This window comes from Asterias amurensis, chromosome 14 (genome assembly GCF_032118995.1).
Source record: "Asterias amurensis chromosome 14, ASM3211899v1".
Taxonomy (NCBI): Eukaryota; Metazoa; Echinodermata; class Asteroidea; order Forcipulatida; family Asteriidae; genus Asterias; species Asterias amurensis.
Genome location: NC_092661.1, coordinates 16462228 through 16488072, shown reverse-complemented (window position 1 = coordinate 16488072; position 25845 = coordinate 16462228). Strand labels below are relative to the sequence as shown.

The 25845-nt window shown below is 38.7% G+C and overlaps 1 protein-coding gene across 1 annotated transcript; it reads right to left on the bottom strand.

Moving 5' to 3' along the window:
* Positions 1–3146: 3146 nt before the first annotated feature.
* On the bottom strand, positions 3147–22722 carry LOC139947019 (transmembrane protein 50A-like). Its single transcript, XM_071944834.1, has 7 exons — positions 22624–22722; positions 18340–18516; positions 17227–17339; positions 12981–13048; positions 10750–10842; positions 8060–8126; positions 3147–5675 (listed from the first exon to the last, which is right to left on the bottom strand). Exons 2-7 carry the CDS (start codon positions 18436–18438, stop codon positions 5630–5632), a joined length of 486 nt encoding a protein of 161 aa, XP_071800935.1. The 5' UTR covers positions 18439–18516; positions 22624–22722; the 3' UTR covers positions 3147–5629.
* Between the last annotated feature and the right edge of the window lie 3123 nt (positions 22723–25845).

Here is a 25845-nt window from a genome sequence, read left to right as displayed (position 1 = left end):
TCATAATCCAACACTCGACCTCATGGTACGATAAAACAAGATTAAGGGGTTAAGCATAATTAAGCAAGACTTAAAAACAAAACCAACGATATTATAGATTATTAACCATAATATGACTTTAATATTTGACATTGCAATAACATAAGACAATCACATGCTGTAAGTGAAATCATGCAAACACATAATAAGCCTATGTTACCCTGAAGATTGTGTAGTAAAGTCTGCCCGCGTTAAACAGTTCAGTGTCAAGTTTGCTTTGATACATTCGTTATCACACAAGCACTCACGAAATAATGGAAAAATGTAGTGCCTCTAGTTCAATATCAAACTCGGCCCTTGGCCTAGTTGGATATAGGATGCTTTATTTTTTCGTACTCCACACATGCTGGGCCCAATTTCATAGAGCTGCTTAGCATAAAAATTTGCTTAGCATGAAATTTCTTCCTTGATAAAAACAGGAGTACCAACCAAATTTCCACGTGATTTTCAGGATAAGCAAACAACAGCCGAGTACCAGAAACAAGCAATATGCAACAAATGGAAATTTGGTTGGTAATCCTGTTTTTATCAAGGAAGAAATTTCATGCTAAGCAAATTTTTGTGCTTTAGCAGCTCTATGAAATTGGGCCCTGGTTGTTTGATAACTAATACAAAGATTTTACAAGACTCACTACCAAGACAAGATTATGGTGTTTGAAAGGGCTTCAACCACTTCAGCCCCAAGTCAGCTGCCGACACCCTAAAATGTTTTAAATTTGTTTTATTTTGACAAGAACTATGGTATTTGAGATGAAATGACACTATAGCTCCACGTTTCCAACTGCAACAAATAGGAAAGCTCCATGAAAGCAAGCTACTATACAACATCATTGCGTCTTGCAACTCACACCTGTTAAACTCAATATAATTCATTTTCCAAACAGTGGACCTAATTGACTTTATCCTGCTCATAAGTGTGACTTATTGCACTGCATTACAGAAAAGCTCCATTAGAGAAAGAGGCTAAAATACAACATCCTTTTCGTTTAGCAACTTACACCTGTTATCTCCTTGAATTTCTTTATTTCCCCCAAACAGTTGACTTAATTTGATCATGAACAAACAACCTAGAGCTACTGACTGCCTCAGGCAGATTAACTGCTCTAGTCTGGTATTAAGTTCAATAACCAAAGTAATTCAATGTTCAAACACCCAATGTGGCCAAACTGAAATTCTTTAATGAAGCTTTCCCGGAATGGTATCAACATCCTACTTGCAAAAGGAATTCCTAAAAATAATATATTAATTCATGGTATATATTTAAGTATCACCAGTATTTCATTGACATGATTATTTAGAAGAAATATACAAATTTTTTAGCAACTTTGAATGATTGTCATCATATATGTCACTAACAGTGGCTACAACAATATAATCAACAATAGAACATCCCTAAAAAATAGGTAACAACTACTTAAATTTGTACTCAAACATCTTTTTTTTTGTATAGTCCATCCCCACCTGACGAAAATAAACCCAGAAAAAAAAATTGCCTAAGAAACTTATAGCTCAGCTATATGTAAATACCTCACTCAAGCGCCTTGGTATACAAATACTTTAAGATTTAAATAACTACTGTCAAATAAGGTATCTGAAAACCAAAGAAATCACTGTTGCTTATTTGGATTGCCGCAACCAAAATAAGCACGCTATGAACTTGTACACTTTTCAGGACAAAAGGTACAAGTGTTTTTTTCATTGTTTTAACTTATGAGATTTTTTCCACAGATAGGTGGTAAAGTCATTTGTTTGAAAGCTATGCCTTCTCTTAAAAAAAATAAGAAAACGCTATAATTATTGTTTAAGAATGCTTACATGCAACCACTACCGCAATACATGCTATCAAATTTTACTCCAGACGATACTAATTTATGGCATGCCACATGCCACATACAAAGTGAAATTTTTGTATGACTTTCATATTAAAGGCAGTGGACACTATTTGGTAATTGTCAAAGACTAGCCTTCACAGTTGGAGTATGTCACCATAAGCATAACATAACAAACATGTGAAAATTTGAGCTCAATCGGTCATCGAACTTGCGAGATAATAATGAAAGAAAAAAACACCCTTGTCACACGAAGTTGTGTGCGTTTAGATGGTTGATTTCGAGACCTCAAGTTCTAAGTCTGAGGTCTCGAAATAAAATTCGTGGAAAATTCCTTCTTTCTCGAAAACTATGGCACTTCAGAGGGAGCCGTTTCTCACCACAATGTTTTATACCATCAACCTCTCCCCATTACTTGTCACCAAGGAAGGTTTTATGCTATTAATCATTTTGAGTAATTACCAATAGTGTCCACTGCCTTTAACAAAAGCTAAAAAATTGTTTCATTTATAGATATATATAATTTGTGAAGAGTCGGTTTGGGAGCAAATGTTTGCAGAACAGACTGTGCAAGCACATATTCAAACATTGTGGTTGGGTAAAGTGTTTTCCTTCATGCCTTCAAGCAATTTGTGTGGTCCCAAAAATGGTCATACATGAATAACCCATCAAGAGCAGATTCAAGGTTGCCTATGCTTCAATGATGGAATACATCAACTAGAACATCATAACACCTTGAAATTAAACCCCATCGGCTTCAAAACATTGTCATCCACTGAAGTGAAACAGTCCCTAGTTAGGTCTATACCATTTTTCTTGAAAACACTAACCAAGGAACAGTCACAAAGATGTTCTATATACCAAAACAAATCACAGTATTCCTTTTCAATGTTGGCCTTGGACAATAGTGTTTACCGAAAGGGTCCAATGGCTTTAAGTAGAAAATTCTAGTGCAAAACATCCAAAGGCCATGGCTTTTTGAATTCCTAATAAAGCTACAAACCAATGAATTTGCTTTCATAATACTGTCATAGTCAACACTGGTGAATAATATTGAAAAGCTTTGAAATCATTCTTTCAGCCAAGAATGACTTGATGCTTCATTAACCACAGTGGAGTATTGATAAGAGTCACTAATGCATGTTTATGTCTGCTACCAGAAAGACAATTTGTATGAAATTCTAAGTTTGTAACCAAACATGACGGTCTATTCATCGCAAAAGTGCAGTCGTTTAGTCTCATGCAGTTAAACAACTGCTTTTTTCATTTTATTGTTAAAAAAAAAAATAAATAAATATGCGCAAAACACAGTTTGTTGGGGCCTGGAATTTCATCTCTGAGAGAGCAAGGTCATTTTCAATTTTGCAAATGGCACTTCCATTGGAAAATCTTAAAAGTCATTAGGAAACTTTTGAAAGGGCACCGAGGCCAAGACCAGGGGCACCAAGGCCAAGACCATGGGCACCAAGGCCAAGACCAGGGGCAACAGAGGTCATGGCCATGGGCACCAATAAGGCCAAGACCAGGGGCACCAATAAGGCCAAGACCAGGGGCACCAATAAGGCCAAGACCAGGGGCACCAATAAGGCCAAGACCAGGGGCACCAATAAGGCCAAGACCAGGGGCACCAATAAGGCCAAGACCGGGGGCAACGGAGTCCACGGCCAGGGGCACCAAGGCCAAGACCAGGGCGCTGGAGGCCAAGACCAGGGGCACCAATAATGCCAAGACCAGGGGCACCAATAAGGCCAAGACCAGGGGCACCAATAAGGCCAAGACCAGGGGCAACAGAGGTCATGGCCAGGGGTACCGAGGCCAAGACCAGGGGCAACAGAGGTCATGGCCTCAATGGCCTGCAGGTAATTCCAGGCCTGATGATGGCCTGCATTTCTCGCAAGCTGAACAATGCATTTTCATTTCATTTACTCTGGTTGTGAAGCCAAGGACTTTCAGAAAATCGAACTTGATCACTGTACTAGCCAAGAACCCAATGGAGAAAAGACCAGGAAGGAAGTTTCAGTTTTAGTTGTGGGAGGAAAAACCCAAGAGATTTATTCCGGGGAAAACCCTTGCCCTCAGGTAAGGACTGAAAACCCAATCCACAAAGTGTCCCCGGCATTATTCAAACCGGGGTCCTAGAGGTGGAAGGCGAGGAAACACACCACTGTACGCCTCTCTTAACATTTATGCATGAGGTACGTCACAACGCTAACTCAAAATGAGGCGATGCGCGCAGCCACTGCAAGTGATGGGGGACGTGCGCCCATAGCCTCATTTAAGGGTAAGACTTATGATGTCATGCATAAATATTAAGAGAGGCATATGCCAACCCGACCACCCTACGCTTTACTATAAAACTACTATGTACCCTGTGGCATTTAATTGGCTGTTTCAACTGCTCAGGTGAGGGGTGCAAATAAAATTAACAAATTCTTACTAATATTAAAAGCTACGAGAGATTGCATATTATTCCAAACCACTTTTTATACAAAAACAAACAATATCCTATGCACATTATACACATTTTTTTATAATACACATTTGCAAACTAGAAAATATTAAATGGCTGTTGCTGTGCATCACAAGTTCAAAGGCAGTATCTTACATGTAGGGTGGTAAAATGTTCACATAAGAAGGGACCAAAACCCAGAAACCATACTGTGTTTGCCTCTTACGTGAACGAATTGTCTAAAATGTATAAAAACAAAGAAGAACATAACGACACATCTTCTTGAATTGTTTAAAGCCATTGGACCCTTTTGAAATACTTCTCTTGAAATATTATTCCATGAAATGCTTTACTTTTTGAGAAAACAGTAAAACAATATCAATTCTCGCTAACAAGAATTACGGATTTATTTTAAACACATGTCATGACACGGCGAAACGCGCGGATACAAGGGTGGGTTTTCCCGTTATTTTCTCCCGACTCCAATGAACGATTAAGCCCAAATTTTCACAGGTTTGTATACCTGAAGTGTGGGCCTTGGACAATACTGTTTACCGAAAGTGTCCAATGGCTTTAACTTAAAGGCACTGAACCTTTCGACCTCCACGTTAATGAGCCGGGCGCTTTACCAACTAAGCTATCTAGCCACATGTTGAAGATCTCCCTAATAGTCAATATCTTTGTTCAGGGGTGCCAGTCAGAAGCCATACAACCATAGTGTTAGTCAGAGGGGTGCATGGGTGTCTTTTTGACGACCTGTTTGACATTTGGACACCCTGTTGTATCTGATATTAACATGTATTTGTATTGTAAGTGAACAATTTGGACCAGTTTTTTAAATTTCCAGCAAATTTGGACAGCCCTGTACCAAATCCTGAATAAAACCTTACATATAGCCTTTATGGTAACTTTTTAACTTTTGTGTTGTGTGGTTTTAATTACTTGCTGGTGCATTTATGTGGTTTATATTTTAAGAAATCTTGTATAAATGCTCTTTGTTTATTTATGCCTCGTGAGTCGTACTATTTTAAATTGTATAGCGCCTTGGGGTCCAGTCATAGATGTAAGGCATTATTATGATCATGTCACAAACATCCTCGTCTTGTCCCCTGCATTGCACGGCAATGACTACGAAGTTTAATTTGACAAACTAGGGGTCTGACTATTTTTTTACCTTCCTGATCTGAATGGGACGAGAACATGGCCAAAGCGTGACAATTTGAAGGCCTTAGACCTAAATATTTATAAAAAAATAAAAATAAAAACACTTACAAATACACCAAAAAAATGATATGTTACAAGACGCTGTCGTTCACTCCCATAATTCTTCCGTTCTGCCAAACTTGAAGACTATTCCTCTGTAGAGAAAATAGAAATATGTTTTTCAAGGTTTTGTTTACGTATCTGTTTCATATTATAGTAAATATTGAAAAAGTAGGTTCTGACCTAACACTTCAACCCTTGTATCTGTTTCATATTATAGTAAATATTGAAAAAGTAGGTTCTGACCTAACACTTCAACCCTTGTATCTGTTTCATATTATAGTAAATATTGAAAAAGTAGGTTCTGACCTAACACTTCAACCCTTGTATCTGTTTCATATTATAGTAAATATTGAAAAAGTAGGTTCTGACCTAACACTTCAACCCTTGTTTTAAAGGCACTAGACAGTAGACACCTTTGGTAATTGTCAAAGACCAGTATCCTCACTTGTTGTATCCCAACATATCAATGCATAAAGTAACAAATCTGTAAAAATTTCGACTCAAATTGGCCATTTTAGTTGCAAGAGAATGATAAAAGAAAAAGAAATTGTATCTTGTCCAAACATTAAAGTTTCAAATCCTACTCGTGTAGGCTACATGGTGTTACTGCAAACCTTACTAGACTGTATCTCCACCAAGCAAAGTTTCAAATCCTACTCATGTACATGGTGTTACTGCAAACCTTACTAGATTGTATCTCCACCATGCAGAGTTTCAAATCCTACTCATGTACATGGTGTTACTGCAAACCTTACTAGATTGTATCTCCACCATGCAAAGTTTCAAATCCTACTCATGTACATGGTGTTACTGCAAACCTTACTAGATTGTATCTCCACCATGCAAAGTTTCAAATCCTACTCATGTACATGGTGTTACTGCAAAACTTACTAGATTGTATCTCCACCATGCAAAGTTTCAAATCCTACTCATGTACATGGTGTTACTGCAAACCTTACTAGATTGTATCTCCACCATGCAAAGGTTCAAATCCTTATCATGTACATGGTGTTACTGCAAACCTTACTCCATTGTATCTCCACCATGCAAAGTTTCAAATCCTACTCATGTACATGGTGTTACTGCAAACCTTACTAGATTGTATCTCCACCATGCAAAGTTTCAAATCCTACTCATGTACATGGTGTTACTGCAAACCTTACTAGATTGTATCTCCACCATGCAGAGTTTCAAATCCTACTCATGTACATGGTGTTACTGCAAACCTTACTAGACTGTATCTCCACCATGCAGAGTTTCAAATCCTACTCATGTACATGGTGTTACTGCAAACCTTACTAGATTGCATCTCCACCATGCAAAGTTTCAAATCCTACTCATGTACATGGTGTTACTGCAAACCTTACTAGATTGTATCTCCACCATGCAAAGTTTCAAATCCTACTCATGTACATGGTGTTACTGCAAACCTTACTAGATTGTATCTCCACCATGCAAAGTTTCAAATCCTACTCATGTACACATGGTGTTACTGCAAACCTTACTAGATTGTATCTCCACCATGCAAAGTTTCAAATCCTACTCATGTCCATGGTGTTACTGCAAACCTTACTAGATTGCATCTCCACCATGCAAAGTTTCAAATCCTACTCATGTACATGGTGTTACTGCAAACCTTACTAGATTGTATCTCCACCATGCAAAGTTTCAAATCCTACTCATGTACATGGTGTTACTGCAAACCTTACTAGATTGTATCTCCACCATGCAAAGTTTCAAATCCTACTCATGTACATGGTGTTACTGCAAACCTTACTAGATTGTATCTCCACCATGCAAAGTTTCAAATCCTACTCATATACATGGTGTTACTGCAAACCTTACTAGATTGTATCTCCACCATGCAAAGTTTTAAATCCTACTCATGTACATGGTGTTACTGCAAACCTTACTAGATTGTATCTCCACCATGCAAAGTTTCAAATCCTACTCATGTACATGGTGTACTGTTTAATCCTTACTAGATTGTATCTCCACCGTGCAAAGTTTCAAATCCTACTCATTTACATGGTGTTACTGCAAACCTTACTAGATTGTATCTCCACCATGCAAAGTTTCAAATCCTACTCATGTACATGGTGTTACTGCAAACCTTACTAGATTGTATCTCCACCATGCAAAGTTTCAAATCCTACTCATGTACATGGTGTTACTGCAAACCTTACTAGATTGTATCTCCACCATGCAAAGTTTTAAATCCTACTCATGTACATGGTGTTCCAGCAAACCTTACTAGGTTGTTTCTCCACCATGCAAAGTTTCAAATTCTACTCATTTACATGGTGTTACTGCATGCAAACCTTACTAGATTGTATCTCCACCATGCAAAGTTTCAAATCCTACTCATGCACTTGAAGATGTTACTGAAAACCTCACTACATTGTGTCTCCACCATGCAAAGTTTCAAATCACGCTCATGAGTTTTTTGTTCTTTTCAAAATGAAAAAATACTTACGACATAAATATGAGGAAATTTTGGAGAAAAATTGCAACTCCTGGATAAGGATCCCCATCGTTTGGTGCTAAAAAGAAGAGAGAAAAACATTGATAAATAAATATATAAAAAAAAGGAACACAAATGAAGTGCAGTTTCCAAAGACACAACCGCTGCTACAGAATACTACAACAATGACAAACTGGGCCCAATTTCATGGAGCTTCTAAGCACAAAAATTTGCTTAGCATAAAAATGTTTGCCTCGATAAAATCAGGATTAACAACCACATTTCCACGTGATTTCCGGTATAAGCAGACAACAGCTGAATACCAGTAACAAGCAATTTATGCAACAAATAGAAATTTGGTTGGTAATCCTGTTTTTACCGCGGAAGAAATTTCATGCTAAGCAATTTTTTTGTGCTTAGCAGCTCTATGAAACTGGACCCTGGTCAGTGTATTGGCCAGAAGAGAACAGATGAGTTTTTACTCTAGACTTGAAAGTCACGGCCAAATTTCAGAGGGGTACCACTTTGTTTGCACAAACATATTGTTGTTGTGTTGTCATTTAGCATTTGAGAAAGACTCTGCAAATGTCAAAACAAGAGAACCCATCAAGCGAAAACCCACACGGTCGGGTATGGACTGAAAACCTTATTCACACTGTCCCCGGCGTGACTCAAACCCTGGAACACGAGGAAAGATACCATTAACCAAAGAAAAAATTATTCAACCAGCTCAGGGTTCTGCCCGGGGATTTCTTTAGTGGTGGAAAAAAGCTTCCCTCAAAACCAGTGCAAGATGGATCAGTTAAATGGTAGATCATATAAAAAAGACTCAAATCAAAGAAGTGCTCAAAATTAATGGTTTCGGATACAAGCTAAATACCCAATTTTACATTTAGTTCAAAACCTTTCAATTGCAAGTGTAATTATTTAAAATTTTGAAAATATGTGGTGGTCGGAACCAATAGAGGAAATTCTTCCAGTGGTGGTTGGGAAACCCTGAGTGTCGGGCGGGCTTTTCGGCACCGACCACTGTGGACAGAACCCTGCCAACTGAACGAACCCGCTCTACATTAGAATTCCCCTCTTTTGTCAATGTCTTTGTGGTAAGGGGGGGGGGGCGGAAGGAGGGGGGGTAACACCAGACAAAGACCTTCAACCATACGTGTAACCATTTGTAAAGTGCAAGAAAACTGTCCCATTAATATTCAAAGTATTCAATCACAACACAAAGCATCACCCTACAACTATTCAGACGTATTCTGGAACTTTCCCCTCAGCAGATTTGTTTGGCAAGGTCAGCGTTTACATAGAGAAGAATGAAAGGAATGCAATCTTTAAAGAATCAGTGATGCTAAACAATCTTCAATAAGTACATTTCGTTTCGTTCTTGCCCAAATGTTTTACATGCATGAGTCATTTTGGCATTGTGTCAATGTAAAATCGGTATGCGGTAATCTATCTTGCCGTGTAGATTTTGTTGTTTGGGGACTAGGTCTTGCTAGTTATTGCACAGCTTGTCCTTCGCTTGTTTTTTTATTCTTTTCAGAATTCTGACAATGTGTAGAGCAAGTTTCTCGTAACATTAAAGGCGCTGGACACTATTGGTAATTACTCCAAATAATTATTAGCATAAAACCTTACTTGGTAATGAGTAATGGGGAGCTGTTGATAGTATAAAAGATTGTGAGAAACGGCTCCCTCTGAAGTAACGTAGTTTTCGAGAAAGAAGTAATTTTCCACAACTTCAGACCTCAGAGTTAGATTTTGAGGTCTCGAAATCAAGCATCTGAAAGCACGCAACTTCATGTCTCAAGGGTGTTTTAATTATTTTCATTATTATCTCGCAACTTTGAGTTTGATGACCAATTGAGCTCAAATTTTCACAGGTTTGTTATTTTTTTAATATAATGAGTTACACCAAGTGAGAAGACTGGTCTTTGACAATTACTAATTGTGTCCAGTTTCTTTAAGACCAATTAAAAACTCACTGTCATTAAAAACTCACTCCTCGGCAGTGAAGTTAATATTAAGAAGCTCCCTCAATCCACTAAACAAAAGCAATAGACCCGACCTATTTTTCCCCACCTATCGCCCAGTTAGTTAATAAGCTTGACAGTTCTTTTTAGAATTAAGCAGTCTCTCAGAATTCCGAAAGCTACTCCGCGGCAGTAGAATAAAAGCAAGACCTAGTTCCCAAAGGAAAAAAGCTAGGCAGCAAAGTAGATACAGTATGGTGTTACTGCAAATTTTTCAATCATAATTATGTTTTTTAAAGCCATTGGACCCTTTCGGTACAGAAAAAAAAAAAGTTCATAGGTTTACAAATAATTTACAGGGTTTACAGAAGGTAATGGTGAAAGACTTCTCTTGAAATATTAGTCCATGAAATGCTTTACTTTTTAAGAAAACGGTAAAACAATATAAATTCTCGTTAGCGAGAATTACGGATTTGTTATAAACACATGTCATGACCAGCGAAACGCGCGAAAACAGGAGTAGGTTTTCCCGTTATTTCTCCCAACTCCAATGTCAGATTGAGCCTAAATTTCCACAGGATTGTTATTTTATATATACGTTGTTATACACGAAGTGTGGGACTTGGACAATACTGTTAACCGAAAGTGTATAATGGCTTTAAACATTGGGATCAGAGAAAAAGTAGTATAGAAAACTTTTGTAATCAAGTCAAAGAACTAGCTTACGGTGGACAACATACGGTCCGAAGAGAATCCAGCTGGCGGCGATGAGACCTGCAAATGCCATCAGAAATCCAATGAACAACCAAACACGTGCTCCTGGACGGAAAAAAAGGATAAAACAAAACTTGGGTTCAAGATTAAAAACTCTAGAGAGAAGTGGACACAATGCAACAAGGGTGTGCAATGAAATGCAGGGATGGTACATTTCGCTTTGGGCCAAATTAAGGCCACATAAAAAACAAATTTTTTGATCGTCCTTTTTTTTGCGGATGGGGAAGGGAGGGAGTTTTTTTTTAATGTTTTTTTTTAAAGTTTTGTTGACATGCCAAATATGAAATCAAGAATAAAGAAATCATCACAATCACTATAAAACAGAGGGTTTGTGTGTTATTGATGTTTTCAAAAGTTTTGTCAAACAAATTTAACTCCTAGATGACATTTTCTGTAAACTTTTGCAAACAACTAAGCACAGTGTAGCCCAAGTAAATATTTGAAGAATTGTACTTGCTTTGCCAACATAAAAACATTCTTTAAACATCTTTTCAAACCTGTACATTTTGAAAAAAAAAGACATTTTGAAAAAAAAAACTGAAAAGGTTGTTTTTTATGATTAAAAAAAAAAAATAAATAATGGGGTCGGGGGGTTTTGAACGGTCGGGCAGGGACGATCTACACATTTTTTTTTATGTGGCCTAACACTCAAGTTGTCTCTTACAATCATGTATGTTATTATAATAATACGGACATTTATGTTGTTGCGTAGTGACCTATATAAATATACTCTACTTCGCATTACAAGGAATACAAAAAATGCAGAGAAAAAATGAAAAAAAATACACCAACAGAGCAAGAATGAATTAAATGGGCGAAGTAAACAAATGTTTTTTTTATTTAGATTTAAATACATTAAAGCCATTTGACCCTTTCGGTACAGAAAAAAAAAAAAAAATTCACAGATTTACAAATAATTTACAGGGTTTACAGAAGGAAATGGTGAAAGACTTCTCTTGAAATATTAGTCCATGAAATGCTTTACTTTTTGAGAAAACATTAAAACAATATAAATTCTTGTTAGCGAGAATTACGGATTTGTTATAAACACATGTCATGACACGGCGAAACGCGCGAAAACAGGAGTGGGTTTTCCCGTTATTTTCTCCCGACTCCGAGGTCCGATTGAGCCTAAATTTCCACAAGATTGTTATTTTAAATATAAGTTGTGGTACAAGAAGTGTGGGACTTGGACAATACTGTTTACCGAAAGTGTCCAATGGCTTTCAGTGAAGAAGACTGTCTAATGCAAGGTGGGAGATTGTTCCACAGATTTTGAGCGGCGTATAGAAATGCCCGATCACCTAAAGTACCTAAAGTACAGAAAAAACAAAAAAAGTTCACAGATTTACAAATAATTTACAGGGTTTACAGAAGGTAATGGTGAAAGACTTCTCTTGAAATATTAGTCCATGAAATGCTTTACTTTTTGAGAAAACGGTAAAACAATATCAATTCTCGTTAGCGAGAATTACAGATTTATTTTTAACACATGTCATGACACGGCGAAACGCGCGGAAACAAGAGTGGGTTTTCCCGTTTTTTTCTCCCGACTCCGATGACCGATTGAGCCTAAATTTTCACATATAAGTTGTGATACACGAAGTGTGGGACTTGGACAATACTGTTTACCGAAAGTGTATAATGGCTTTAAACCAAAATTGTTATTGCCATTCATTGCAAGATTGATTACCAAATGTTTACCTTCCCTCAAGGGATAAAGTGTTACTGTATACAATTGTTGCACGCTGTGACGGGGTCCATGGCGTTTTGTACACCCGAGGGGGATCAGGGTATCCGATACCCCGAGGGTGTACAAAACCAATGGACCCCAAATCACAACGTACAACAATTGTTTTGTTATACCTTGGTAACATGATTATTCCTCTTCTCAAAGTTATGTTGTCATCTTCAAACATTATAACGACGGAGTATGCATAGTTTAATAAGCAGACAAACATTCTTCACTGTTCCCCCGAACCCGCAGCCGTTTCGTACTAAGCGCTAGAAATCGACCAACGGTGGGAACGATCAAGTTGATGTACAGCGGTTAACATCACTCATGTTACCCGCCGCGCTGTGCAGCCATGGTCCATGCGTATTTGTTGCATGGCACGTGATTGGTTCTCGACCAATCAAACTTCACAATATGTTACCGAGGTATAACAAGTATCTATGTTTACCTGTTTGCCCAATACATCCAGTGCTGTAGGAGTCACCTCGCACTTGGCCAGCAGAAACTGCATTAACCCTGAAAAACAAAACCACAGAGGAAAAAACGTCCATTCATGAATTTCAAGAGATGACAGTAGACCTTAATGCACATGACGTCTTTTCAGTAGGGCGCCCTCACCACTTACCACAAAAGGCAATTGTTCATTGGCCAATCCTGTGCGCCGCGGGTACAAATATTGGCATTTTGATTGTTTCGTTACGGTTTTACCTCTAAGATGACGGCTGGATGATGTCAATGCATAAGGTCTATAAAAATAATTCAATTTAACATTTACTTAATCGTAGCAGTACCCGCTGTAACTCGATTCGAACTGTCTCTAGCCATTGGGCTAGCTCGGTGGTCTAGTGGTAAGACATCTGCTCTAGCAATGCAAAGGTTTGTGGGTTTAATAATAATAACAATAAGTTAAGTTAATATACTACTAAATCATTGCAGTACCCACTGCTAATACATTGGATTCGACCTTTAATTAGACATCAAGCTAGCTCGGTGGTCTAGTGGTAAGATATCTGCTTTAGCAATGTAAGGTCGTGGGTTCCATTCTTACCCAAGTGATTTGCCTGTGGATTTTTTTTCCTCACAGAATTCAGGAAAGTATACATGTATGGTTATACAGTGCTTAACACATCGATGTAAGGGTAAAACCAAATAAGGATAATAACAATGGTAACTATACTCTTTCTTATACAGCCTAATTTATAATGACCGCATCAATCAATGCACTTTACATTAGTGCCCTGGTCATTAGTGCCCTGGTCATTAGTGCCCTGATCATTAGTGCCCTGGTCATTAGTGCCCTGGTCATTAGTGCCCTGGTCATTAGTGCCCTGGTCATAAGTGCCCTGATCATTGGGCCAATAACATCTCTGCAATCTTTCTCAGCTCACTTGGGAGTATACATGTACAGCCCTAAGCTACTGTGGCGCTCTGAAGGCTTTTCATACACAATATCAACCTTTACCATAACAGGTACCCGTTTATACCCCTAATTGAAGAGTACATTGTAGCAGTTATAGTATAAAGCATCTTGCTAAAGGACACAAGTGTCATGACCGGGATTCGAACCCACACCTCGATGACTTTACATCTACACACATGTAACCACCACAACTTGAATTCAATGCACTAAACCAGTCGGCCATGACACCCTACGAAGAGCTTCGAAGGGAGCTTTGAAAAGCTTTGAAAGTGAAGAGGTTAAAGGAACACGTTGCCTTGGATCGGTCGAGTTGGTCTTTGAAAAGCGTTTGTTATAATATGCATATGGGTAGAAAGATGCTGTAAAAGTAGAATACAACTAGAGATTGAGAGTTTGTGAACAAACTCAAGGTGTTCGGTTTCCGGGAGTAAAAGCCTGGATTAAAAAACAAATATTACACCTTGCTTTGTTCTCAAGATTTGTAATAAATGATTCAAATTACAAAAACTGTCAAAACCACATGATTACGTCATCTAGTAAAAGTGTATGTTTGGTGACGTCATCGGTAATATTTGTTTTAAACCAGACCTTTGCCAAACTTGTATGGTGTGATGGTAAAGCATCAAAGGATGTTTATTTCGACCTAAAAGACAATAAACCACGTCCTTTCAAATCATTTCACAGTCACTTCCCGTTTAAACAGGTCAAAAGGTCAACGAAAGTTCACCAACATATCCATTTCTGTCAAGTACGTAAAGCCCTTTCATATGATGTACAGATTGTCAAAATAGCTTATGTAGTTTAGGAAATATGAACTTAGGAAATATTGACTGACGACTGAAGAAAAGACTGTAAGGGGCATGTATGTTTTAACCGCCTTGAACGAAGACTATTCTTCATGAAGCTTTTTCGCGCTCTATTGATAATATTTTTAAAAAGAAGTAAAAAAAAAAAAAAACGTGGATCAAAAATAATGATTTTTTGAAATAATAATTTGAATTTTTATTACTCAAGAATGGATGACGTCATCATGACCTAACTCACACATTATTCCACTCCTAATGCATATCTAACTATGTGCGAAGTTTCAAGTTCATACGAGTTTGGGAAGTGTGCTTTTGTTCGAGGACAAGGGACGAAGAGTAGAAGAAGATGAAAATCTGGATTGTTTTATTGATTTGTTTGTACTAAAGTTTTGTTTAATCCGGCAGTTTATTTTAGCAAGACCACTCCTAATTGCTTGGGCCTTATGCTTTAACCATTCTGTTTTCTTTGAATGTTTTGTATTTATTGTAACATCCATGTCTGTGCATGGAGGTAGAAATAGATTAGTTTACGTAACGTCCTTTCCTACTAGAGAAAGTTTGAAAGGGCTTATGTTATTTCAGAGATTTTTTTTCTTCAAAATATTTAACTCAAAATAACTTGGATAGTTGTTTTAACAAATAATCAAAACAATTGATGATTATGCTAAGTTCAAGAAGTAATAGATATCGTAATACTGACGTGAATTCCGTGGGCCCAAAACGCCCTTCACCGGGGGGAGTGGTCGATCGATGTAACGTCTCTATTCTTCTCGGTGATTAACCAAAACATGACCAATGTTCGTCATATTGTACTGTTGTTTTCTCACTTAATTAAAGTCCCATGAATCAATGAGGTAGGTGGCCATCTCAGCGAAACTTCGTCTTCAATTCCACATTGACCACTAAGCCATCAGAAGGGTAACATTTGAACAATTTGACGCTGAAGATTGAAATGAAATCGTTTTCGCAGCGTTCTGCATAGCTATATAGCTCTATGCATATCACGCTATGGCACAGAGTACAACAAACTTGGCAGCATGCCACCAAATAAATTATGCCTAATCAATACACGTGTACGCCACAAGTGTTACGCACAACCAATGGGGAAATTTCGTAGTTCTTTATACAAGAAATTGTGAACTAGAAATTTTTGAACCAGAAGACGAGCTCAAAATGGGATCACGTCTGCGAGGCATTTACGGAGTTTTTAACGAACTTTCCGATGATGTGTCGATTGTAACAACCCATCATGTAGATCAAAAGTTATGATTTTTTGAAATAATAAACTTTGAAAATTCATAACTCAAGAATTGATGACCTCATCGTGACATAACTCAAACGGTTTCTTCTCCTTATACATATATAACTATGTGTGAAGTTTCAAATTTATATGTGCTTGGGAAGTGTGATTTTTTTAGCGGACAATTGCCGCTAATAAGCAGAATGGATGATCACTGGAGCGTGCTCTGCTGCACCGCTAATACACTACACGTTTTGTGTATGCCTACGTGCAATGTTTATGCACATACCAATGGGGATTTACGTTGTTCTTTAGACGTGAATTTTGAAATTTTCAACCTCTCTTTTGAGCCGGAAGACAACATCAAAATGGGGTCATGTCTGTGGGGCGTTTACAGAGTTTTCAATGACGATTCCGATGATGTTTCGATTGTAAAAATCCCTCATGTAGATCAAAAGTTATGATTTTTTGAATTAATAAACTTTGAATATTCATAACTCAAGAATTGATGACGTCATCATGACGTAACTCACACGGTTTCTTCTCCTAATAAATATCTAACTATGTGTGAAGTTTCAAGTTCATACAATGTTTGGAAAGATGTGTTTGTAGGGGGACAAGGGACGTACAGAAGAAGAAGAAGAAGAAGAAGAAGTATCAAATAAAAAAAAAAAACGAACAAAAATAAGAGGTGTTCCGGGCTGTTGGCCCGAACACCTAATAACCCACACAAACATGCCTCGAAATTGCACGGTTTTCCTTTTATCTCGTCGGCTAACGCGGTCGGCCATTTATGGGAGTCAAATTTTTGACTCCCATAAATGGCCGACCGTGTTAGTTCGCACAGTAAAAGGAAAACCACGCAATTTCGAGGCAAACTTGTGTGGATCATTGTATTCTACTTTTAAATTATCTTTCCAACCATATGCATTTTATAACAAACGGTTACAAACGCTTTTTTATAGACCAACTCGTCTGATCCAAGGCAACGTGTTCCTTTAAAGGGACACGTTGCCTTGGATCAGTAAAATTGGTCTATGTAAGTTCACGATGTTTAAGGAAAACCGTGCAATTTCGAGAAATGTTTGTATGAATCGTAATGGTCTACTTTTGAAACATATTTCTAACCATATCGATTTCATAGCAAATGGTTTCAAACACACTTTTCATGGACCAACTCGACCGATCCAATGCAATGTGCCCCTATGAGAAGAAGAATCCAACTTACATAAAAAAAGCTATCGTTGACACCACACCACAAACATGGTATGCGTGATTAAGTTGTTCGGGCTTTGAGTAGAAAGCTGCTGCATCAATTGCAATCCACCAACCTGCAAAAAACTAAGGGAAAAAAAAAAAAACAATTAAACAAAAAAATAAAGGTAAAAGGTTTGGGTACTTTTTGTAGGACACAAAACACAATTAATGTCTCTTTAAAGACACTGGACACGTTTGGTAATTGTCAAAGACCAGTATTCTAACTTGGTGTATCCCAGCATATGCATAAAATAACAAGCCTGTGACGATTTGGACTCAATTGGTCATTGAAGTTGCAAGGAAATGATGGAAGAAAAAACATCCTTGTTATACAAAATAGTGTGCTTTCAGAAAGGAATAGAAGTCTTTTATTATTTTAGTGAGAAATTACCCCTTTCTCAAAATCTACATTACTTCAGAGGGAGTCGTTTTATACTATCAACAGCTCCATAGACCTTAATGCACATGACGTCATTTCAGTAGGGCGCCCTCACCTAGAGGTCAAAAGGAGGTTGTTCATTGGCCAATCCTGTGTGCCGCGCGTACAAATCTGTGCGTTTGGATTGTTTCGTCACTGTTTTTCCACGTAGATGGCCGCTGGATGACGTCAATGCATAAGGTCTATTGCTGCTACCAAGCATCCAAGTACATGTAAGGTTTTATGTAGCCTTTAATCAAGGCGCATGCAGCAGCGGCAACCGCCTTTAGCAACTCGTTTGTCTAATTAGTTAATCATATGTGCACCTTTTGTGTGTTGCCCTCTGCACGTGACTTTTTAGTGCACCATTATGTGTGTGCGGGTCATGGTATTGCGTCTTCTTATTGGCCAACAACTCATCACGATCATGCATTATGCATTACATTTCTCCCACCAAAATCTGTGGCAAAAAGTAAAGAAAAACATAAGGCCCCAAAGCAAGTTGCTAAAGGCACTTTTTTCGTGCGTGATACTTGGGGTCGTGCTTGACATCTGGGGGTGCTGCGTGCGCCTTAACTAAAGGCTAGGTTTCATGCTGGAATATATAATATTGAGGAATTACCAAACATGTGTGCCTAATAAGAAGAGTAACGATAGCTGACTCACCAGTATACCAGATAAGACAGACACCACTGCATTCCGCTTTTCTCCAAGTTCACACCACTCCGGTCGGCTGCACTCCACTCCATCCAGACAGCCCGACATCTTTTTCTCTCTATCGCCTAACTTACTCTGTTTTTTTTAGATCTGGTTTACACGTACCTCACTCAGTAATGTGGAGACCTATATATATCAAAGACAATGAACAATCTCAGGTGAGTGGTGAATAAGGGAATAAAGGGGTAGCGACGAGTTCTTCAACGCCCGTTTAAAGCCGGCAGGGTCGGCGGCCGTGTGATAAAGGCCCGAGGCGAAGGCGAGGCCTTTATCGCTTGGCAACGACCCTGCAAGGTTTTAAACGGATCTTTAAAAACGAGTCACTACTCTTTTATTCCCATTCACAAATGCCCTTTTGTTAAAGAACATTAAAAAAACACAATTATAGACACTTTAACAATTGAAAATTTGAGGTTTGAAATATTTTTTTTCAAAACTTTGTGAAGAATCTGTTCGATGCGCGTTGGTTGTGTGTACGCACGCGCTTAGATTACACGCTGTTACTATAGCTATGAATTGCGTTCCGCGTGATAATCTTGCGCGCCCGACACGCGGAAGCCAGCTTGGTATAAACAGCTCCAGCTGGTCATTATCAAAGGTTTTAACACACCCACGTGACACGTTCTCCACCAATAGGAGTAGAGAAACTGTCTGGGGTATTTATGAATTCAGATCTAAAAGGTCTGGGTACTTTTTTCTAACACAAAACACAATGTCCACAGATTTACATTAAACTTACACAGTTTGAAATATAACTTACTGAGGTGCTGTAGTTATTGAGAAATGAGTAAAACAATGTCACAAAAATAATTTCTGTCTCAGATTTAGCATGTAAAAAACGTATTAACCAGCTATGGTATGTTATAATACCATAAACTGGTTAATACGTTTTTACATGCTCAAAGAATTTTCGTCTCACTGATACAAAATTATTTTGTTTTACTAATTTCTCAATAACTAGAGCACCTCAGTAAGTAATATTTTAAGAGAAACTTTCTATTATCATTATCTTCAAACTATGTAAGTTTAGTATGTGGAAATTTTGATTGTTTTTTTTTAATACTTTAAACTTGAGCCCTTTTTCACCGCCACCTCAGCAACTGTTCTCACTATTCCAATTTGGTAACTCCTGTGAGTACTAGTTACCGAGAATAACGTACAGATGTATGGTCGTTTCACAATTACGATTGAACCCCAGGAAATCTGGTCAGCCTATGCGGAAGTCTCAACACAGTGGACGCAAAAGTTTGGGTAAGTTAACCCTGCTTTTGTTCTAACTCGCTGCTTTTTCCCGGGGAAAAACCTTTTAACCTCCCTTTTGAAACCCTTCCCCTGAGCAGGGTTTATGATTTCCTGGGAATAAGTTATTTCCCGGTAAATTCCCAGGAGTTTTTTTTTGTAGTGTGAAAAGTACGACAAAAAGTTCCCAGGAATTTGTTTTCCGGGAAATAACTAGTGTAGAAGGGCTTAACTTGGGTTATTCATGTAGGAGAGCTGAGAAGAGAAACGATTAAAAGAGAGCAGATTATGGCGGCGACTTCAGGAGTGAAACCCCATTACAATTTGAAGATAAGGCCTTTGCCGAATGATGATGATGGGTTTTACACAGCAACAGTTGTTGATACAATGTACACTTTTAATGCCCTTTTCACACTACTCTAATCCTTGGGGCTACACCCCTGGGGAATAACAGCGGGCCTTTTTCACACTATGCCCGCCAGGCCTGATACTTCACGGAGGCAACGAAGGCGATTGCCTCCGTTGCCCCTGGTCATTGCCTTGGTGCCCTTGAAATGCTAGTACAGTACAAATTAACAATTGTCCTTTCAAAAACGAAGCCTACAGGCCTGGCCCGCTTTACCCCTGGTCTGCCCTGGCAAATGGGCATACCCCGGGGAGAAGTGACTGCTCTTTAGTAGGGGTAAGCGGTAACTTGAAACGTACAACCAGAATCCAGTGAAATAGGGACACAGAGTAGAGTGCACCGGGGTAACCGTCCTAGGGTGAAAAAAAAGTCTGGGCCTCCCGAGGGTTGTAGTCCACAGTGAAAAGAGTGGAACTTAAAATAAACCATGTCACTCATGTATAGTTCTAGTCGGGGAGTGCAGGCCTGATGTATTACATCACGGAGGCCATGAAAGTGATTGCCTCCATGCCCCCGCCTTGCTTACTGACTTACTTACATTACTAATGATTGATGGGAGAAATTGTTTAGGCTTTAATGCCTTTGTGACCCCATATCCTATCATTGATTCCTTCCAATAGGCATCGAGCTCTTTCTTGAATAATAATAATAATAATAATACGGATTTATAATGCGCACTTTTCCAGAAAACCGATCAAGGCGCCTACACAAAATGAAAAAATTATACAATAGAAAATGAAGAATAAACTAAACATAATGAAACCCAATGAAAGTCTAAGTGAACAAGTGTGTTTTCAGTTCCCCCTTAAAGTTGTTGAGAGATGTTGTTTGGCGAAGTGAGACTGGGAGCATATTCCAAAGGGCAGGAGCAGCTTTGACGAAAGCACGGTCTCCGTCACAAATTGTTCTAGACCTTGGCTCTACCAGCAAGTGAGATCCAGCAGACCGTAGAGCACGACTGCTGTGCTTAGTGAAGATGAGTTCACAAAGATACCGTGGGGCTTGTCCATGCAGAACTTTAAACACAAGTAGGCAGATTTTGAAGGTGATCCTCTTTGCGATGGGGAGCCAATGTACATGTAGGCGTCTTAGGACTGGCGAAATGTGGTCGTATTTTCTGGCTTGGACAACGATTCGAGCGAATATTGACACTGTTTTGGCATTCACTACTTTGTGTGGGAGACCGTTCCAATCATTAATGATTTGCTGCTTGGTGCCCTTGATTGACATGCTCACAGTAGAGATTTACATTTACTCTCAATTAGTCGGGTTCCTTGAATTGTAGCAATTGATTGTATCATTATTGTTAAGTGGTTAAGGGAGCCTGACTATTATTATGAGAATGTGTGTGCGTTTCGCAAACGAGCAAGTTGTCAAGATCGTTGAGATATTTTGAAAACTTCACACTAAAAAATAATTTGATATTTACCCAAAATATGTGACGATTTTTTTAAAAACAAATCCAGGTGTAGGGCTATCTTTAACTTCAGAAGCATTATACTCAAACTATTATAGATCAGTCACGGCAAAAAAGTCACGTGCTGACGGCACACACAGAAAACGTACACAGGAGATAGGCCATGGCGGCCCCAATCGCACCCGCGTATGTACGCGCGGTCGATCTAGTTATTCTATTCTATTACTATATCTATGAATATGATATAATGCGTTCTCTTTGGGTCGTTATCAATATCGTTCTCGTTATCGCTGCAGTGTGATTCGACCTCAATAAGAAGTGGTGAAGATTTGTTGAAAGTGAAACAAAGACGTTACGACCATCCGTCGAAAAAGAGGCCTGCGAGGGTGAGTCGAAATTATGGGTACCGGTCAACTCGGTCCCAAGCCAACTCGGTCCCAGTCAACTCGGTCCCAAGTCAACTCAGTCCCAAGACACCAGGGAAGCTTGCACGGGCGGATCGGGAGGGACCGCAACCCAAGTTATTTGGAGAATATTATATTTGGGCTCCTATATTTGTTATTTATTTTCAACCAAACATTAATTTCCCTAATAGTTTTAGTTTTTTAATTAGTATATTTTGGATATTATTTAGTATTCTTATAAGTTAACTTGAAAGTTTTTATTATTTTAACCAAAGTTAACATTAATTTCCTTTATTTTAATAATTATGTAATTTGTACTGTTTTTATATTATTTAATTTGAAATGTAAGTTACTTGAAAAGAAATCAAGGAGGATTCGACTATTAATGTTTGTCAATTAATGAATTGTTGAGTAGAGCCATACAGAAAACAACTCTGGAGTCTGGTTGAAAGCAAGGAGCATTTGAAGGCCTTTTTTTGTTTACATACTATTACTTCCTGTCAACCATATGGACCTAGTTGACTTGGGACCGAGCTGACTTGGGACCGAGTTGACTGGGACCGAGTTGACTGGGACCGAGTTGACTTTTGGGACCGAGTTGACTCATCATAATAAGTGAAACTACTAGGCCCTAACTAAATTACTATTTTTTTTTTTTAGTAAAATTCTGTATTGTATTTTTATTATGAACAAAACTATGGTACTTGAAACGTACACAAATTGTCATTTCAACTCCTGTTACTTAATAATAAAACGAAAACTCGTACCTTTTTCTCAGCATTTTATTAGCAGACAGTTAATTCCCTGTTAATTAAAGCAGTCGATTGTTCATCAGTTCATGTTTTTGTATTGTAAGTAGTAGCGTGTGGTTCCTGCCTCTTGCACACAATACACACACACAGTCTAATCCCTACGGAGTCTCATGCATGATGTCATTGTGAACCAGACTACAATAGTATAGAATAGCTCCCTCTACTGTTGGCGGTGACGCGGAACTTTTTTTTTTATTTTCTCCGGCGGCCTATGCAACTTTCGGTAGGGCCTACTAACTGATGCACTACAGTTGTTTAACATCAGTTATCAAAAGCATTCCAAAGGGATATGGTATGCGAGGTTAACAAAAGAAGGAAAATTAATATCGGAAGTGACGGTGCAGCCGTAGGGATTCATATATAGACTTTTCTTTTGCAACGTCACAGCCCGAGTTTTTGCCCGCCCCAGTTTGGAAAACCACGGAAAGCCATAAATGCAAATCAAAAACAGATCGCTACTGTTTGTAACATTGTTGCAAAAATATTCAAACATTGTGATGATTTTGTTGAAAACACAACAACTCATCGGCCTATGGGGGTATTTTAATAAAGTTTGCAGAAATCATGAATTTTGGTTAAACACGATTGAGTGTTTTACAAACATTCGACCGTCCATGACAAACAAGGCGGCTTGTTTATCAACAAAAGAAAGCGAGTCTTATATCAGTCATATCGCCCCGATAAAGTCGCCCCCAACAAGCTCACCACCTCCATGTACAAACTCGCCCCAAACAATGTCGCCCCACAAAGTCGCCCCGCCCCGCCAGAGTCCCCCCGCCCATTAATAAAGTCGCCCCCCCCCCCCGCCTTCGTGCAAGGTGAAGAAGAGTTCTGAGAAAATGAGTTAAAGACATTGGACACTGTTGGTAATTATCAAAGACCAGTCTTCTCACTTGGTGTATCTCAACATAATTATGCATAAAATAACAAACCTGTGAAAATTTGAGCTTAATTGGTCGTCGAAGTTGCGAGATAAAAAAAACATTGTCACCCGCAGAAGTTGTGTGATTTCAGATGCTTGATTTCGAGACCCCAAAATCTAATTCTGAGGTCTCGAAATCAAGTTCGTGGAAAATTACTTCTTTCTTGAAAACTACGTCACTTCAGAGGGAGCTATTTCTCACGATGTTTTATACTCTCCATTACTCGTTACCAAGTAAGGTTCTGTGCTAATAATTATTTTGAGTAATTACCAATAATATTGTCCACTGCCTTTTGGTAATTGTCAAAGACTAGCCTTCACAGTTGGTGTATCTCAACATATGCATAAAATAACTAACCTGTGGAAATTTAAGCTCAATCGGTCATTGAAGTTGCGAGATAATAATGAAAGAAAAAACACCCTTTGTCACACAAAGTTGTGTGCGTTTAGATGGTTGATTTCGAGACCTCAAGTTCTAAATCTGAGGTCTCGAAATCAAATTCGTGGAAAATTACTTCTTTCTCGAAAACTATGGCACTTCAGAGGGAGCCGTTTCTCACGTTTTATACCATCAACCTCTCCCCATTACTCGTCACCAAGAAAGGTTGTATGCTAATAATTATTTTGAGTAATGACCAATAGTGTCCACACTGCCTTTTTAAGCCCATGGCTGTTTGGCTATTTTTCTATAGTGTAATTTAACCATTTTAAAGGAACACGTTGCCTTGGATCGGACGAGTCGGTCAAAACAAAAGCGTTTGTAACCGTTTTTTATAAAATGTATATGGTTGGAAAGATGTTGTAAAAGTAGAATACAATGATCCACACAAGTTTGCCTCGAAATTGCGTGGTTTTCCTTCTACTGTGCGAACTAACATGGTCGGCCATTTATGGGAGTCAAAATTTTGACCCCCATAAATGGCCGACGTGTTAGTCGACAAGGTAAAAGGAAAACCACGCAATTTCGAGGCATGTTTGTGTGGATCATTGTATTCTACTTTTACAACATCTATCTACCATATGCATTTTATAAAAAACGGTTACAAACGCTTTTCAAAGACCAACTCGACCGATCCAAGGCAACGTGTTCCTTTAATTGAGCAATGGTTGAACCTGGTTAAAATCACATGGTATATACCTCTGAGTTCACCAACTGCCTCATATTATTTGCTTCATACATGTCAGGGTCAAAACGAAGTTGATCTGGATTGTGTGTGTGTTTTTTTTTCTCAAAACAAACATTAGTTGACACTGAACACTCTCTCCTGTTTGTTAGGGAAAACATGAAAAGGAATTGAACTTTTTGTTGACCCTTTTTTTTCACACAGTTAGTGATACTACGGTTCAGTATACATCGGATGATCGGATAACAACTTGGTGGGCGGGCTGGAAGCTCCATGCTTGGATTCAGACTGGATGGTAGGCCTATAGGGCTAGACTTGATTCAAGTCCCATTCTCGTGTGAGAGGTCCCTAGCTATTACCTCAACTTACTATGAAACAACCCCGTAGCATACAGTACAGTGCGCAACCCGCCGTCAAAAATGTGGTCCCGAGAATGGGACTTGACGAAGTCGTTTCTTGCTCTGCACGTTGTTATTGAAAAATCTCCCCAAATGGGGGGAGATGTACAAAACCAATGGGAGCGTGGAAGGAAGCGCTGCCCTGCCGGTAAAAATATTCATTATACTCTGTGACATCACAGTAGAAGACGTTGTAAGGCACGCGTATTATACGCGGAACGCATGTGGGGCGGGTAAACTCATTAGCAGGGAGGGGGGTGTCGGTGTCAAAAGTCGTTTTATTGCACTTCCCAAAATTCAAATTTTGCAAACAAAACCGACCCCAAATGTATGTTACAACGTATTACTTAAATTCAAATGAACATTTAGTGCTTTCTTTTTTTATAATTATTTTGTCATTAACAAATGTATTTCAATCATCAACACAGTACTTAACCCACAAGTGACAAATCAACTAGTCTTCTTTTCGTTTGATTGGTCAAAACGTACACGTAATTAACGTGCCGTGAAGTAAGTGAATACATTTACATGGGCGACTGCGACATCGTCAAGTCCCTGTCCCGCATGCGGAACAGGTTTTGGAATGCAGAGCATCACAAAGCAGTAGCTTTCTTGGGATGGCACGGGATTGGGACTTGAGTCAAGTCTAGCCTAGGGCCTAAACACCGTGCGTCATCGTAAAAGAAAAGAAAAGACCATGCGCCCCTCCCATTGATATTCATTTGTCAATGTG